Source organism: Osmerus eperlanus, chromosome 23 (genome assembly GCF_963692335.1).
Source record: "Osmerus eperlanus chromosome 23, fOsmEpe2.1, whole genome shotgun sequence".
Classification (NCBI taxonomy): Eukaryota; Metazoa; Chordata; class Actinopteri; order Osmeriformes; family Osmeridae; genus Osmerus; species Osmerus eperlanus.
Window position 1 is genome coordinate 2746415 of NC_085040.1, and position 16850 is coordinate 2763264.

At 50.0% G+C, this 16850-nt stretch overlaps 1 protein-coding gene across 4 annotated transcripts; it reads right to left on the reverse strand.

Moving 5' to 3' along the window:
* Nucleotides 1-11813: 11813 nt before the first annotated feature.
* Nucleotides 11814-16425, reverse strand: si:dkey-111f13.5 (uncharacterized abhydrolase domain-containing protein DDB_G0269086). Of its 4 annotated transcripts, none has more exons than XM_062449616.1 (7): nt 16312-16425; nt 15601-15771; nt 14592-14776; nt 13306-13551; nt 12936-13063; nt 12685-12754; nt 11814-12083 (listed from the first exon to the last, which is right to left on the reverse strand). In XM_062449616.1, exons 2-7 carry the CDS (start codon nt 15680-15682, stop codon nt 11904-11906), a joined length of 891 nt encoding a protein of 296 aa, XP_062305600.1. In that variant the 5' UTR covers nt 15683-15771; nt 16312-16425; the 3' UTR covers nt 11814-11903. The 4 variants fall into 4 exon arrangements, with proteins under 4 accessions (XP_062305600.1, XP_062305601.1, XP_062305599.1 ...); XM_062449617.1 differs by having other exon boundaries at nt 15601-15777; nt 16312-16391; XM_062449615.1 differs by lacking the exon at nt 16312-16425 and having other exon boundaries at nt 15601-15865.
* Nucleotides 16426-16850: the final 425 nt, after the last annotated feature.

The following is a 16850-nucleotide window of genomic DNA, read 5'->3' on the forward strand; positions in this document are numbered from 1 at the left end:
AGATACGGTTGAAATTACATTGAATTACAACACATGCGGACAAAACAGGCTTTGTCTTCACCACTATGCTCATTTAGAAGAGATGAAATGAACGCCACAGCATGTGGGATTTTACCGGCACTGGCACACACACACCTCTGAATTTTCAATGAGACAGAACTCAGCTGTGTACACACACACACACACACACACACATAGACTGCAGTCACCCAAGCTTTGGGTTCCAGATGGAGTAGGACTAACTGGGCCCAGTGGCTTTACTGGGAGCTCCACACACACACACACACACACACACACTGGAACACAACACAAGCACCTTAAGCAGCTGTGAGCTCTGGACTACACAAACACACCTAGTCACACAACTACACACATGCGTACGGTTATCTGCACACACACACACACCTCTCCCCCTCAAATACACGCACACCACAGTACAGTACAACCTGACCCGGTCTCTCTGACCCACAGTCACACCACACATCCATCAACTGAAAGCATCTAAAAGGCCAGGCGCAGGAGAGAGAGGAGCGGTCGAAATGCTGGGCTTTTGTTCCCTCCCCACCTCACCCTCCCCCTCCCTCCCTCCCTCCCTCCCCCTCACGCCCTGCCTCCCTCTCTCTGACCAGCATTCTTTTGGCCCGTCTTTTCTTCGCAGAGCAGAAGAGAGCAAAGAAAGAAAGAAAGAAGAAGAAAGAAACCACTCCATCTGTTTTCTCTCCCGTGGTTCGGGAGCTGGACCCTATTGGAGGGAGGGAGGGAGGTAGAGAGGGAGGGAGGGAGGGAGGTAGAGAGGGAGGGAGGGAGGTAGAGAGGGAGGGAGGTAGAGAGGGAGGGAGGGAGGTAGAGAGGGAGGGAGGGAGGTAGAGAGGGAGGGAGGTAGAGAGGGAGGGAGGGATGGAGGTAGAGAGGGAGGGAGGGAGGTAGAGAGGTAAGAGAGGACGGGGGTTAAGAGATGAAGAATAAGACAGCGTGAGGTGGAGCGATAGAGAGAGAGAGCATGAGGATAGAGAAGAGAGCAGCAGGAGGAGGGGCGGAGGAGGAGGAGGAGAGGTAACGAGGTTCTCCCTTTGTTCCGAGGAGAGAGGGGGGGTGTGCGTGTGACGAGTGTGCGACCGCGTTTCTTCGTTTGTGCATACGAGCCGTGTGTGTGTGGTCCTACGTCTGTTCACACTTTTGTCTCTGTTTTTGCGTGTGTGTGTGTGTGTGCCCATCTATGTAGGGAGTCGCAAAGCAGGTTTAGGTCTGTTCAGTTCACAGGAACTTCCAAATTGCTTTGACACCACTTTGATAGGCAATCACCACTTGTCATCTTTTTTTTTCTTCAGATATTTGAATTATTTAGTGGAAAGTGGGGGTGCTAAAAAGAGAGAAGAAGAGAAAGAAAGAAGGAGGAAGAGAGATTGGCACAAAACAGTTAAACCACCCACAAAGGACAGACACAAAGAGAGAAATGTACATCAAATAAACTTTATCGGCTGCAAACCGACAGTAACATGATAGAGGGTGGATATGGAAAAGATAGGGGAAATAAAATAAAAATGGGGGGGGGATAGGTGAGACAAAGGTGAATAAACCAGGAGAGGTGGACAAATTTTGCAGTTGAGAGGCTAAGAATGTGTTTGTGAGAGTATAATTGTTATTATACTCTCAGGGTCGTGTTCGGGAAAGAGAGAGATGGAGTTGGTGTGTGTTTTTGTGTGTGAAAGGGAGAAAGTGTGTGTGTGTGTGTGTGTGAGGCCTTTCAGCAAGGCACTGGGAGGGGCTTTCTTTTGTTCCTGGGGAGGAGAGGGGGAGGAGGAGAGGGGGAGGAGGAGAGGGGGAGGAGGGAGGGAACTGGAGGAGGAGGGAGGGATAGCTACTGAAGGAGAGGGCTGTGCCTCTGAGGAAATCTAACCCCTCCACTTGGACTTTGTCCAGCACTGGGAGCAATAACATTTTTTCGAATGCGAGTGTGTGCACTTCTATGTGTGTGTGCTCACGTTATGTGTGTTAACGCTTACCACAGAAAAGAAAGACAAAGAGAGTGAGCGAGAGAGAGAAATACTGAGAAAGTGAATGGAAGAGAGGAGGGGAGAGAGAGAGAAATACTGAGAAAGTGAATGGAAGAGAGGAGGGGAGAGAGAGAAATACTGAGAAAGTGAACGGAAGAGAGGAGGGGAGAGAGAGAGAAATACTGAGAAAGTGAACGGAAGAGAGGAGAGGAGAGAGAAATACTGAGAAAGTGGAAGAGAGAGCGAGAGAGCGGAGGAAGCAGGAAACAGACCAGAGCTGTGCCCGTCCCTCCAGGCGTACAGTAATGCGTGCGGCGCTGTATACAGTATCAGATCATGCAGACAGCCCCACGCACAACACCTCTCTACAAGATGGTTCTGGTTAGGAGCCGTCTCCTACAACAACACTGGCTGCACTCTGCAGTCTACACTCCAGAACCTCCCTCTCCCACCATCCTATCCCGTCCTAGACCTGTTGCTCTGAGTCTCATTACCACATGTTCTCACACAGGACTGTTGTCGGTCAGTGGTAGAAACATTCGACTGGGAATCAGAAGGCAACAGGTTCCAAACCCTGTCCGTAGCTCAGGATGAAAGGCATCTGCTGAATGAATCCTCGGAGCGAAGGCCCGCACAGGAGAGGCAGCAGACTAACAGTGATGCTTGGAGACGTCTAAGCTGGAGAGTGTTGGCTACAACCACGGCATAGAGCAGAGTTCACTAGCAGGTCGAGAGCGAGTCATCTGAGCCTTTGACGCTATTAGGTTAGTAGTGTAGTGTTGTTTTCTATGCTGGTGCATTGTGCTCTGGAGAGAGCAGACATGGTGTCTTCACCACTAGGTTAGCGAAGGTCAGGCTGTCCCAACAGACTGTTCTGGTTATGGACTGATGCTAAAGCCAGATGGATAGATGAATGTATGGACAGAGTGATGGATGGATGGATGGGTGCGTGCCTCTCGTTCCTGCTGGGACGCGCACACACACACACACACACACACAGACACACACACACACATCAGAGGAGATGGGCTGGGCTAGAGGAGGAGGATCTTCTTAAACAGATATCCCGCTAAACTGTTGTTAAGAAGACCCCCTTTTTATGGCGGCTTTGTTTGTTGACGCCGACCCACACAAAGCTGGCTTGATGCTGCCCCATGAGGGGAGTTTCGATATCCTGCCCGGCTCTTCCTGAATCACAGGCGTGACGTCAGTGTCGGCATCTAGCGTGTGTCGTGCAGCCATGCCGGCTCTGCCTTTCACACAGACGTCCATTCGGCTTATTGCCGGTACAACAACGACCCCCCCCCCATTCCTTATCCGTACCTTTTATACAGGACTGTGAGGCGGCATGAAGGAGCAACATGCCCGGCTTGAAAAGGTTGTGTAAAAAGGGGGAAAATGTGTGTGTGTGTCCGCGTGTGTGTGTGTGATTGAAGGAGATAAGGGTATTAGGGTGAGTGGGTGTGGAGAGGCGTAGTGGGTTGGATGGGGGGGGTAATGGAGGAGTAATACACATCAGCGAAGGTCAGAGCAGGGAGGAGCTGAGGTCTGTGTGTGTGTGTGTGTCTGTGTGAGTGTGTGTCTGTGTGAGTGTGTGTCTGTGTGTGTGTGTGTGTGTGTGTGTGTCTGTGTGAGTGTGTGTCTGTGTGAGCGTGTGTCTGTGTGAGCGTGTGTCTGTGTGAGTGTGTGTCTGTGTGAGTGTGTGTGTGTGTGTGTGAGTGTGTGTCTGTGTGAGTGTGTGTCTGTGTGTGTGTGTGTGTGTGTGTGTGTGAGTAGGGGTGTTACATGGCGCTCTGGTTATGAGGAATGTGTGAGCTGCAGTGTTAATGTGAACAGGAAGCACTAAGGGTGATGATCCATGGGCCACCATCCTTAACTCTCTCCCCTCCCCCCCCCTCCCCCCCCTCCCTCCCTCCCTATCTGGGGCATGTCACAACAACTACAGAGTCTGTCAGAACCTCATAGCCTCCCCTCCTCTACCTCCTCTTTCTCTTCATCTCTTTGTTTCCTTCCTTCCTTACCCATCTACTCCCTCCATTTTCTCATTTCCACTTCCATCATTCAGTCATGAAACTGTTCCTCTTACATTTAAGAAAACAAATCTTGTTGACCACATGGACTGCCGACCGACCGTCGTAAAGAATTTGTTAGTGAAAAGACCTGACAACGTAATGTGGAGCTGTTTTGAATAGCTCTCGTTTCCCTGGGAAGGGGACGGGTAGGGAAGGGAGGGGGGGGACGGGGGGGGTGATAAGAGGTGACATTTGTATTTCCTTTGGTATTTTACTGCTTTTCTGCATAACCGTGAGTAGAACATGCAAATGTGGGCTGCACCTTGGAGCTCGGTGTGCCTGAGGGGGGTGATAAAGGAGCAGGGAGACACACACACACACAAATTGTTTCCAATGTAGATATTTTTCCCCATGTGTGCATTGGTATTCACGAATCACACACACACCACTACTGGAGCCAAAAGGCAATAGGGGAGGCCTAGGGCTGAGCCCCTCTGATCTGAGGAGGGTGGGGGGGCAGCCCATCCACATGGTGTTTAGATCAGCGGACCAGCAGGTCACTACTCTGATCCCCCTGATCCACTGGTTAAACAAAGCCAATCAGCTCTGAGGGTGGGAGGGCAGGAGAGGGGGAGGGGTGAGGACAGGGGAGGCCAAGATGGGGGGGGTGAGGACAGGGGAGGCCAAGATGGGGGGGGTGAGGACAGGGGAGGCCAAGATGGGGGGGTGAGGACAGGGGAGGCCAAGATGGGGGGGTGAGGACAGGGGAGGCCAAGATGGGGGGGGTGAGGGTTAACCCTCCATCTCCCTCCACCACCAGCTCCTTCCCTCGAGTCCCTTCTGATCTGGGATCAGCTCACAGCACGTGGCGGCCAGAGACCCCCCCATTCCTCTGGTCCGCTGGGCTCACCCGCGGGAGAGGGGATTGACCTGGACCGGACCAAATACGTCTGGGAGGGGGGAGATGATCCTGCTTAGGGAAGGGGGTTGTGTGAACCAAGCTAATGAGGGGCCTCCCCACAGAGTAACACTGTGTGTGTGTGTGTGGCTGGGACTGAGGGTTTAGCCAATCCTCACACAGACACTGACCCATGTGACCCAACAGACCTGTGGGTCGGATTACTGCTACCACCCTCACGAGTATGTGTGTGTGTTGGTATGAGTGTCTGTGTATTGGTATGCGATTGGTTGTGTATTTCAGCGTGTGTTTGTGTGTGTTTTATCTGTGTCATTGTGTGCTTGTCTGTGTTTGGGTCACGATGTGTGTCTTAGACACAGAGAGTTGACTTTACACTGCATTAGTCTGTCATGGGCTCAAATCCCCTTCATCCTAATCATAATCACTTCAACAGTTAACAGATCCCAGTCGAGCAGTGACGGCGGGTCGCAACCCGAGCACTCGGTGGTCTACTGGGGATGAACGCTCAGGCCCTGTCATTCAACTCCACAGGCTTTACTGTCCCAGCCAACGTGTGTGTGTGTGTTACATGCTCACTTACACGCTGCCTGAGTGATGTATTGGGACCACACACACACACACACACACTTCCGCATCGGGAGGTATATGAGGTTGAGTCCCCTGAGGCTAATCTTTATGTATAGTGTGTGTGTGTGTGGGATGGTCATCTGGGTATTGGTGGTGTGTGTGTGTGTCTGCTTGCAAAGACCAGACAGAGTGAGACACAGAGACCCCAGGCTACCGACAACGCTTGCCTGGCTGTCTCTAAGTATGTTCTGTTGGCTGGCTGTCTCTAAGTATGTTCTGTTGCCTGGCTGTCTCCAAGTATGTTCTGTTGGCTGGCTGTCTCTAAGTATGTTCTGTTGGCTGGCTGGCTGTTTTCTCTCTCAGTGAGTCCCAGCCAGATTGTTCTTTCCTGCCACATCAGCTAAAGGTCCTCCTTTTCACAGCCCCTCCTGCTTGCTCTCTGCTCGTAAACACACACACACACACACTTGGTTGTGTGACGACAGCAGTAAAGAGCGAAGGGGAAAAAAAGGAAGAAGCAGGCCTTGCCTGTCTGTTTACCAGGAACAGGCAGTGCAGTTGCAGCCCTAACTCTCTCTCTCTCTTCCTCTCTTCCTCACTCTCTCTCTTCCTCGCTCTCTCTCTCTCTCTCTTCCTCTCTTCCTCACTCTCTCTCTTCCTCGCTCTCTCTCTCTCTCTCTCTCCCCCCCCTCTCTCTCTCATCCTTTCCTGCAGCTCATGCTGTCTCCATCCCCTCTCCTCGATGTCTCTCGTCACACTTAAACACACTTCTTTTCTCTTCATCCCCCTAAAAAGGAACAGTAGATATTCTCTAATCGTTTTGCCCGCGGATCCATGTAGGCTTACCAGACTCCCACACTCATCCCTCCAGCAGATAACCCCCCCCCCCCCGCCGCCTCCGTGTTCAAATCCATTATTTATAGGTAAATAAACCTGAAGGGAGATTTTTTGGATGGGGGGGAGGAGGGGTGGGGTGTAAAACATGGTCGAACTTCACAATGCAACCCCTTATGCAAAATGTGACTTGACATTGCACTATGCTGGCTGTGACCTACTAACACTCTTTTTCGTCTCCCCTACTCCTCCATCTCATCCTTCCTCTGCCTCCCAAGAAGATTTCCAGAAATTTGGGGGGAATCTTCTCTCCCTTCATGTTTTTGTACTTTGAGACGCTTAGCCTAGTTAACCAGGCTTTTTATCTGGTGCCCAATTAGCGTCTGATTAATGAATTATTGAGAAACGGGAGAGGGATTAAACATTAATGTGCGTGTGAGAGGGAATAGTTGTAGTACAAGTCACCATGAGCGAACAGAGAGAGAGAGAGAGAAAGCGAGAGAGGAAGGAGACACCCACGCCGTTTAAAATAATCTACATCCATTTACCAGAGTAGGGGGATGGGGGGGCGGGGAAGAGAGGGAGAGTAGTGTGGATTTGGCTGTCAGAACAGAGAGATGAACCCAACCCTAACCCCACACATCATAATCTCCCATGTTCATAACACCAGTGCAGGGCTGGCATACTCACCTCACCATAAGCTGAAATCACAAACCTGCCACTAAGGCACTTGTGTGTATACACATCTCTGAGTGTGTGTACACACGTGTTTCTGTGTGTGTTGATCTGCCCTTCACCAGGGTGACCCAGCCTAATCCAGCAGGTGTGTGTGTGTGTGTGTGTATGTTTTAGGAACCCCCTCTGTGGTTTGGGTGCGGGGCTGGATCCTTCATTAGGCCGGCGTGTGAGCTCCTAGCAGACGCTGCTGAGATAAGGAGGATATATGTCTCCTCAGGGGCTTCTCCAAGGTGATCGTTCTGCTCTGATTCCCGCTTCCTTAAAGCATAACATGTATTGGCACTTGTGACTTAACTGATATCGATTCACTTACTTTCCAAGTCCTCCCAGCCCCAACCTCCGCCTCCAGTCTCGCTTCTCTCTTCAGCCCTCCCCCCTTTTTTTAATCTCTCCTACGCAGGGCAGATATTCCTCACCTACATTTTTCCTTTCTCTCTGCCTGCCTCCCTCGCCCGCTCGCCCTCACCTACCTTTCCGTCCCTCCCTTCCTCCCTCCCACTCTCTCTCCCTCCTTTCTACCTTTCCTGCTGCTGCTGTCGTTGTATAATTAGAGTCTGAACGCAACACATGTTTCTAATTTGCCACGTCTGGTCAGTGCTGAGGAAGGGGAGTCAGGGAAAGAGGGGGGGGGGGGGGTGACAGAGCGAGACAGAGACAAGGACAGATGGAGAGTGACAGGAGAAGAGGGAGGGAGAAGTGTGAGAGATGGAGAGACAGGGGTTTAAAAATAGGAAGAATTTGCAAAAGAGACAAGGAGACTGGAGTACGGAGGGATGGTGTGCGGAGGGAAAGGAGAGCAGTGGAGGGGAGGGAAAAAAAGAGAGTTAGGTGTAAGGAAGAACGAAGGAGGAATATTGCCTGAAGAAAGAGGTGAAGGAGGGAGAGGGAGAGAGGAGGAGAGCAACACCTGCAGGTGGACACCTTTCAACTTCAAAGCAGTGAAGTGAATGGAGGTCCAAAGGTTAACCACTTGCCAGTGCATGTGCTACATTGCCTAAATGTGAACCATGCATGAAGTCCTGCCTTGATTGATTTTCTCTGCTTTTGCTTACTTTTCGACTCATTTCAACAGAACAAACCAAATAGATATCGTGTGTGGCTCAGGGGATGAGATAAGAACGAGTCATGGTCACAGTGTTAACACTGAATAACTGAGTACAAAGATTGGCAGTGGATTTTAACTGGAGTAAAATTCGTTACAGCAATGAATTAACATTGTGAAACTTTGTAGCCTAATCTTTATTTTGGGCGTTCGTAGGATTGTGCACGCAAAGCGTTAGTTACCACGGTTACCTCGATTTTGTATCCCACCGAAAAACTCAATTAAATTGGGATAGCCTACACAATAACACGATCTACACGTTAGGCCACTTGCCGGCTAGTGTAGAGCCTATATACTGGTCACGCTAAAAACCAGCCTTCCGTGTCCAGAGACCCCCTCCCCTCGGATGAATACACCATGCAGCCAATGACAAAAGTACTCATTAAAGCAGCTTCTGCATAGTTTTAACTACCATGACAGACTCATGCAGAATTAGATCTCGCTGTAGCATCTGCCGTGGGGCGGCCCTGGGAGGAGGCTAGACCAATCTACCACATGGGCGCATTAAAAACCTATTCGTCTTTAACGTAGCCTTTGGCATTACTAATAGCCTCGCGTAACCTACATACCGTTCCGGCCCAGCCAGCCTGACCGGGCCCCGCCACCATCAACCATCACCACACACGCCACCGCCGCCGGGTGTCAATTCAGACGCACGGAAATTGTCAGAGGTGTGAGGAAAGTGGTCGCAGTCGTTAAGAGACTATGGCTGAGAGGTGTTTAAAATGACATTTCCTCAATTAAAGCGCGAGGAACCACTCCGAGGAGAAAAAACTGCAAATGACTGCGCTCATTTCAATTTCAAATGACTACTTTCAAAATAGTCAGCCACCTCAAAAAACCATAAAACATTGGCTATTGTCATTCATCTGAGACTTAATGCCTGGGCTATTATTACGAATCTGACTACAGTAGGCCCGATATGTGCAGGCAGGTTGAATGGATTTGCAGCTACGGCTACTGTGGTGTGTAGTCGTGTAGGCCTAACGTGTTAGGCTACTAATCACAAGGCAACAACTTGATGCATCTGAATCACATCGATCGAAAACAGCCAAATAACTACATTAAAACATCTGGTTGACTGGTACCTTTGCAAAAAAAAAAAAAATATAGAGAGAGATTTCCTGATGAGTGTTCATGTGCAAATCATATATATATATATATATCAACAACAAGCATAATAGAGCTTGGCATTTATTAGTCTGAACAACATAAAATTCTCTCAACTTCGGTGAAGTCGACCATGAGATGGATCTGAGTCCACAAACAAGACTTGCACGGTCCCCGACTCCAAACTCCCTTTTATCTCTCACCCATAAAGAAATGATTTGTCCATTATCACTCGCAAGCTGCGTGACAAACATTAATTACGGGTTAGATAATCTTACCTTTGGTTCAAGGAATTCCAGTAGATAGGCTCCATGTTAGTGGCCGAGCTTCCCAGTAAATCCACCAAGAATATCAGCAGAACTCCCAATACATTTCGACCGCTTCGACACGCCATTTCAACTCCGAAACCCCGAATATTCATTCCCATTAAAATAAATGGGATGTTTTTTTATGCGGCTATAAAGGGGGACTTTCCAAACAAAGAATACAACCTGGTTCTTGGCTATAAGTGAGCCAGTCAATGCAAGGAAATATAGCGTGCCTTGGGCAACCGCATGGATATCAGCTGAAAATAGATGACAAAATTACGCTGAACTGTTGCAGGGAAAGTTGCTGTGTCCGTGGCCAGTGATGGATGTGTCCGAATCGACAATCTTTTCAGCGTGTCTGCAAGAGAAATACTACGACAATGCCATGACTTTCTTATTATTTTGTCGTTAGTCTCTGTTTTCTCTCCTGGAGGTGACGATTACTGGCTCGTAACTCCTCGTGCACAAAAGAACTCCCCGTTGAAATCGATTTTTCTCCGGATTTAATAGTCGCCGCGGAGCTATTTCTGGTGCGTGTTGGTGTGCGCTAATTGTCTTTTCCCAAACACTGTTCCCTTGTTCTCTGTGCAGAATCTGTACGCTTTCTCTCCCATTACCCTGTCTTTTATTGATTAATCTCCAATGTGGGCAAATGAATAATCAATATATATAGTTATCAAAACGGTCAAGACCGTGTGAGCGCTACGATTTGCTGTTTAAAATGGATGAGCTCCCGTATGCTCCATCCTCACAAGGACATGTTGGTGATCGGTGGATTTGTCATTGCGCGGTCCCCTACTCCGAAATCTGCCCTTATTCGTATCTCTTTAATATTGTAAATCCGCAATCCTTTTTGGCTTGATTTAACGGAATCGACAAGAGAAAAACAGAATCAAGGAGGCGAGTTGGTAAGTCCAGAAAGTCAAGTGAAACTGAACAAAACCCAAGGATTGAGATTGAAGAGTTAAAGCATCTCCACAATAGCAGGCTCAACTACAATCTCACGAGACAAATTAAATTCAAACTAAATGTAAAATAATAAATATTGGCTTCACATATGTCCTTTGACTGATAAAACGCATGCCTGCCACGATTGGCAAATCATCCAGAATCTTGATAGCTTGCCTCTCCGGCATTCGTTATCTCCCCGTCTCACTAGTTCAAAATCCCTCTCCTTTGACTTGCCTAATGCTTGCAGCACACTGACAGACCGACTGCTTGTTTGAGAAAGGGGGAGGGAAAAGGGGAGGCGAGTAACGCGAATGAAAAAATCCCCATCTTCCGAGCGGCAGGCGCACCAACGGAGCGAAATTCTCTTTCAGGTTTTTCTGGGCGGTAGCGAGTTGTTCCAGCCCTCCCCTCGCTCTACATATCACCCCCCCCCTTCTCTTCGGCCGACAGACTACGGAGTTTCGGGACACTGGGACTATACGTGCAGGAGAAACTTGGTCTCCCGGATTCCTATCGGTGTCTTTGGCCTCTCTTTCCAATCGTCGACCAGATCCCATTCTCCCTCATGTTTGTCAATTACTCCCTTGGGCTCCTATGTGGAAGGGTTCGAGCGCCCCCAATGCTTTTACTGTGGAAATAGTCTACTTTTCCATTAAATGGAATACATAAATGTGTTTCTTTACATCTATTTGTAAGACTCCCCAGACACGTTTTGTTAAAACAATTCATTTAGAACGCAGTATCAATGTAGTCTTATTTGGTTAAGAAAGTATGATCGAGTTGCCTCCCACCCAGACTGTCCACTATTTTAACTTCAGATTGTAAGGGAAGTCTAGTTTAAACTGTGGCTTCCAGTAGTGGCAGTTCAAAGTGCTGTTCCATTTGATGCAGTCCAGAAGAATCTAGGTGACTAGCCTGTTGATGACCACACGCACTGCTGTTTACACAAAGACCCCAGTTGCCAAGAACACACACACACTGACATATACACGCACGCGCGCACACATTCCTAAGCGGGCAAGCACGCACACAGACACACACCACTAGGAAAGTGGACCGATTCTCAGAGAAGGGACAAAATGTGACCTGACTGAGAACTATGGATCAAATCTTTGCCTGTACTGCCACCCTGTGGTCAAACATAACATGAAAACCCTAAAATGTCAGTTATCCATCATAGCATTAAAACATATCAGATTCACCTTTATTGGGCAAGTAAATTCACTTACACCAGACACACTTGTCATGAGAACAGGAAGACTGCATGAACACCGCAAAAGTAAAAGGGATGGCCCTAACATGACCTTAACAACACAAACTCTCAAATCCATTGTGTACATGTTCAGATCAAGACTAATCTTAACCACCTCAGCTGTCAGGTTTCACCTCAGGTGGTAGGGTGTTGCCAGTGGTGATGACATCATCAGTCTGCGCCCCGGTCTCGGTGTATCCCGGCTCTCGGCCTAGCCGTCGCAGTCTCAGCAGGTAGTCGGAGTGGAGGGAGGAGTCGGTCAGGTCCACAAACTGTCTGTAGCTGCACTGCACCTTCTGAGGGAGCAGAGGGAGAGAGCGATGGAGAGGGAGCGGGGGGGGGGAGAGGTGGAGAGGGAGGGGGGAGAGAGGTGGAGAGGGAGGGGGGAGAGGTGGAGAGGGAGGGGGGGAGAGAGGTGGAGAGGAAGGGGGGAGAGAGGTGGAGAGGAAGGGGGGAGAGAGGTGGAGAGGGAGAGAGAGATGGAGAGGGAGGGGGAGAGAGAGATGGAGAGGTGGAGTGGGAGGGGGGAGAGGGAGAGAGAGGGGGGGAGAGATGGAGAGCGAGGGGGGGGGAGAGAGAGACGGAGAGCGAGGGAGGGAGCACACGGGGTAAGAGAGGAGATGGGGGAGATGGTGGGAAGAGAAAGAGATGGTGAACAAAAGGATGAGAGAGAGAGGTAAATGATGTGAAAAGAGAAAACAGTTGGAGGATGAGTAGATTTGTTGTAGAGGAGGACCTGGTGTGTGTATGTGAGTGGTGTGAGACAGAATGACAGAGGATGTCTGCGGTTCACATTTGTCTTTAGGTGTTTAGGTGTGTGTGCGCGTGCGTGTGTGTGTGGTGAATGGCTCAGTTTAGTCCTCATTTATTCATGATGACCTCATTAAGTGTGCTGACCTTAAACTCGCACTCATACCGCATCCTCTCCCTCGTGACTGTGGCCAGCCTCTCCTCCAGCTGCCCTATCCTGTCACACACACACACACACACACACACACACACACACACACACACACACACACACACACACACACACACACACACACACACACACACACACACACAGGAAAGGAATGTATTAAGGAACAGACCATTGTGATGGAGAGATATAGAAGAGACATGATTCCGTGTGCGTGTGTTCCTCTCGCCTGCTTTGCATGTGAGAGAGTTCCACGGCATGTTTGTCCTGCAGGCTCATGCGGTCTCTCTGTGCCTCTCTCTCACACTGCTGGCGCACACACTCCTCAGCCCCTCGAGCGCTCCTCCTCATAGCCTCCTGAGAGAGGGGGAGAGAGAGAGAGAGAGAGAGAGAGAGAGAGACGGACGTGGATTGTAATGGGGGAGTGTTGGAGAGTGGGGGGATTGGAGGGAGGGAAAATGAGAGAAAGTGGGAAAGATGGAGAGAGAGAGAGAAGTAGGACCTGTCAGCAATGTGTGCTGTGAAACAGCTTGCTGACCCTGCAGCTGTAAACCGATGACACCATCTCTTTTCCCCTCGTAAAAACAAGACGCACCTACCTTTGCTCTGGCGTCCATCGCTTCAATTTCTCTCTGTCTCTCTTGCTCCGCCTCCCTCCTCATCTCCGCCCTCAGTCGCTCGCGGGTCTTCTCCAGGGTCAGTCTCATCTCCCTCTCCAGCTCAGCCCGCGACCCGGCCCAGCGCTCTTCAAAGCGGGCCTGCCGCTCCACCCGCTCCCCCTGCCTCTGTTCGGCCTCCAGCCTCTCTCTGGCCCGCAGCGCCGCTTTGAAGCGCGCCTGCAGGCGCTGTATAGGGTGAGGAGCGAGGGGGTGCGAGGAGGGAGAAGGAGATGGAGGGAGGGAGAGGCGGCAGGAAGGGGTAAGCGTGGAGTGGTGGAGAGAGGAACAGAAGGATGGAGCGAGAGAGAGAGAGAGAGAAAGAGATGAAGGGGAAAACTGAAGGTGGCCAAAGCTGGCGCCTGTCTGTGTGACTGGGCTGTGGAGCCCCGGGGCTGCTGTGAGTGTGTAATCTTAGCTGCCTGGCTTCTGGTACCTGTCCCCCCGTGTACAATTATAGAGGCAATTACACCCGCAGTGGCGCTAAACTGCTACTCATACATCCAATCTTCGAGGCGCTACGCTAGCACTTCAATAGGCCGCGTTCATCACGGCTAGCTAGCTCCGCCAATGGGAATATGACGAGGGTGTATGGTAGAGTGGCCGTACATGCTCTATATGTATGGGGAGCTGATAAAGCGGATGCTAGCAATTGGAAGCTGTCGCTGTGAATGATTGCGGCGGCTGGTGACAGTTTTGCTGTGGAAGGCGTGGGACGCGGTGATAGGCTGCGTCTGCAGTGTGTGTGTACAGTGTGTGTGTGTTAATCACGGTCGGCGGAGCACGGAGAGGCTCCGCACATCTGGAGGCAAGCAATGAGATGAGATCAGACTGCTGATGATCTGAGTGAAACCGTTCCGTGTGTGTGTGAGAGAGACAGAGAGACAGAGAGAGAGAGAGAGAGAGAGAGAGAGAGAGAGAGAGAGAGAGAGAGAGAGAGAGAGAGAGAGAGAGAGAGGAGGCTGAGTGTGTCACACTGGGAAGGTTTGAGGTGCCAGTTCCCCACACTTCTAAAGTAAGCAAGAGAAACTGTTCCTGTCAATCAACACTGAAGCATTTAGAAGAGGAATTGGAGCAGATCTACAGGAATGTAGCCTGGGGTTGGTGAGAAGGTGAAGGATAGGCCAAGTGTGGTTGGCAAATTCCATTTGATGCTATTTGAATATTTATATTTTCTCTATTGTATGCCTTTGAAGTGTGTGTGTGTGTGTGTGTGGTTGATACCGTACCTCTTCCTGCAGTCTCAGAGCCTCCTCTCTCTCCTCCTCCGCCCTCCGCAGAAACACCTCCATCCAGACGTCCTCCTCCAGTGTGTCCCCCACCTCACCCTGCTCTGCATGGGGGGCAGGAGCAGGCAGCCTTGGGGCCTGTCTGGAACTTGTGGAGGACTGGGAACGATACTTCTCCCCCAGATCTATTAGAGCCAGCACAGACAAGGTCGACGACCACACACAAACTAATGTTTTAAGAACCGCGTCGTAGGAATAAGCCTGCACAATGACTACATCCCCCAGAAGCACCAGCGTTGGCCTGACATGCACTGCACTCTCTGGAGGAAAAAGAACTTGTGTGACATTGATGACATCCTTTTAGAAGAACCAAAATTGGTCCAATTTCTACTATGCCCTAAAAGCTTCTGCCTTTTAGAGGAATTCAAGACGAGGGTTTATCCAAAAGGGTTTACATCTTCATCCTTTCAGCCTGCAGGGGAGTGTGTGTGTGTGTTGCAAATGTGTGTGTGTCTCCAGTCTGCAGTCACTCAGAAGATCAAGCAGGGACCGAGACACAGTGCTACAGTACTGGCCCTTTTCACAGAGCACTGACACATTTGAATAATTGTTTTTAAATGTGTTCTTGGGTAACGTGAAAATGCCATTATTGGCTCGTTAGTCTATGAATGGAGAGCCTCAGGTTAGCACCACAAAGTGTGTGTGTGTGTGTGTGTGTGTGTGTGTGCGCGCGTGTACCGTTTGTGTGTGTGTATTACGTGTGAATAAAATACAGAATATGGAGGGCTTCTCAAAATCCTTGAAACATTGAAGAATGTCCCACAACTGCACTCAAACCAGACAAACATTGTCAGAAGAGGAGCCCGAAAAAAAAGCGAGAGAGCAATTTTCCCCTCTTCAATTTCAACTCGTTTACACTCTGCAGAAGGTACTAGTCTAAAAAGAGGGAGGGGGAAGAGAGGGAAGTGGGGAGAGAGAGCGTGAGAGAGAGCGCGTTGCGAGACCTCACCCAGGATGTGTGTGTGCAGGGCTCTCTGAGTGGACAGGGTGGTGTGGCTTAGCATCCTCTGCAGTGTCTCCATCTTGGACATGGCTCCTGTGAAGGACCCTGCACCCGGACACCCTCTGGAACAGCGGTGGAAACCTCCCCTGCGCTCCTCGATGTCACTCCCCAGCGGATCTGTGACTTCCAATGACACATCTGTGAGTAGTCCCCTAAGGCAGTGGTTCTCAACCCTGGTCCTCAAGTACCTCTTGTCCTGCATGTTTTAGATGTTTCCCTGCTCCAACACACCTGATTCAAATGAATGGGTCATTAACAGGCTTCTGCATAACTTGATAACGACCCCTTTATTTGAATTAGGTGTGTTGGAGCAGGGAAACATCTCAAACGTGCAGGACAGGGGGTACTTGAAGACCAGGGTTGAGAACCACTGGCCTAAGGCTGTCACCCCCCGCCCCCCTTCCCATGCCTCTGTTCCTGCAGCAACAGGAATTAAGAGTCCCTGCTACGTACAGTGCAGCGCTGACTGTTGACGCCACAACAGACTGGACAGCATACATACAGTTCAACCCACAGATCTTCATCTGCCTCCATCCCCGGAGAGACAATCTGTTTAAGCACTGCTGTCACCTCTCACACTTTTAGTTCAGCATCGACACCCCCCCCCCCCTCTCTCTCTCATCCTCTCCTCAGGCAGTACAACAGTCTCTCACTCACTCGTTTTCTCTTGCTCCGTTTCTCCTCACCCCCCCCCCCCACACTTCGGCACTCCCAGTCCTTTACACTCAGTTTATTCCCTCCTCACTCCATTTCTCTCCAGTCTCACACGCCGCGACTCTCTCCCCGCGCTCCTCTCGGTTTCTCGGAGGGTCGCTAAGCAACTTGGAAACACAACAGCACGGCTTTCGAGTCTTACGACCGGCTCTACTTGATCCCGTGGTTTCAGACAATGTAATAAGGAGGCGTGTCTGCCTGAGAGCTCAGAGAAATACCGTATGACTTGGTTCTTAACCAGGAACAAAAGACTTCAGCACCCCCAGAGCTCAACAGGGAGGCTCCCAAAGAGAAAGACATTCGTACTTTCTTTGAAACTAGAAAAAGGAACATTCTGAAATATAAAAAATAATTATATTAACGACATCATACTGTACACACTGAATGAAGAGATTTTTCTTTTTCGGTTGAATTGTTTAGATGTTTAGGCCCCCTAGTGGTCCAAAGCTGCACCTGCACACAGATTTCCACTTAGGTTTTAG

Coding starts and splice junctions, on each gene's coding strand:
- si:dkey-111f13.5 (XM_062449615.1), bottom strand. CDS start 15,856: ATGCAGGACAAGAGGTACTTGAGGACCAGGGTTGAGAACCACTGCCTT. Junction 14,777..15,600: donor CCTGCACACACACATCCTGG/GTGAGGTCTCGC, acceptor TGGCTCTAATAG/ATCTGGGGGAGAAGTATCGT. Junction 12,755..12,935: donor CTCTCTCACATGCAAAGCAG/GCGAGAGGAACA, acceptor TGTGTGTGACAG/GATAGGGCAGCTGGAGGAGA.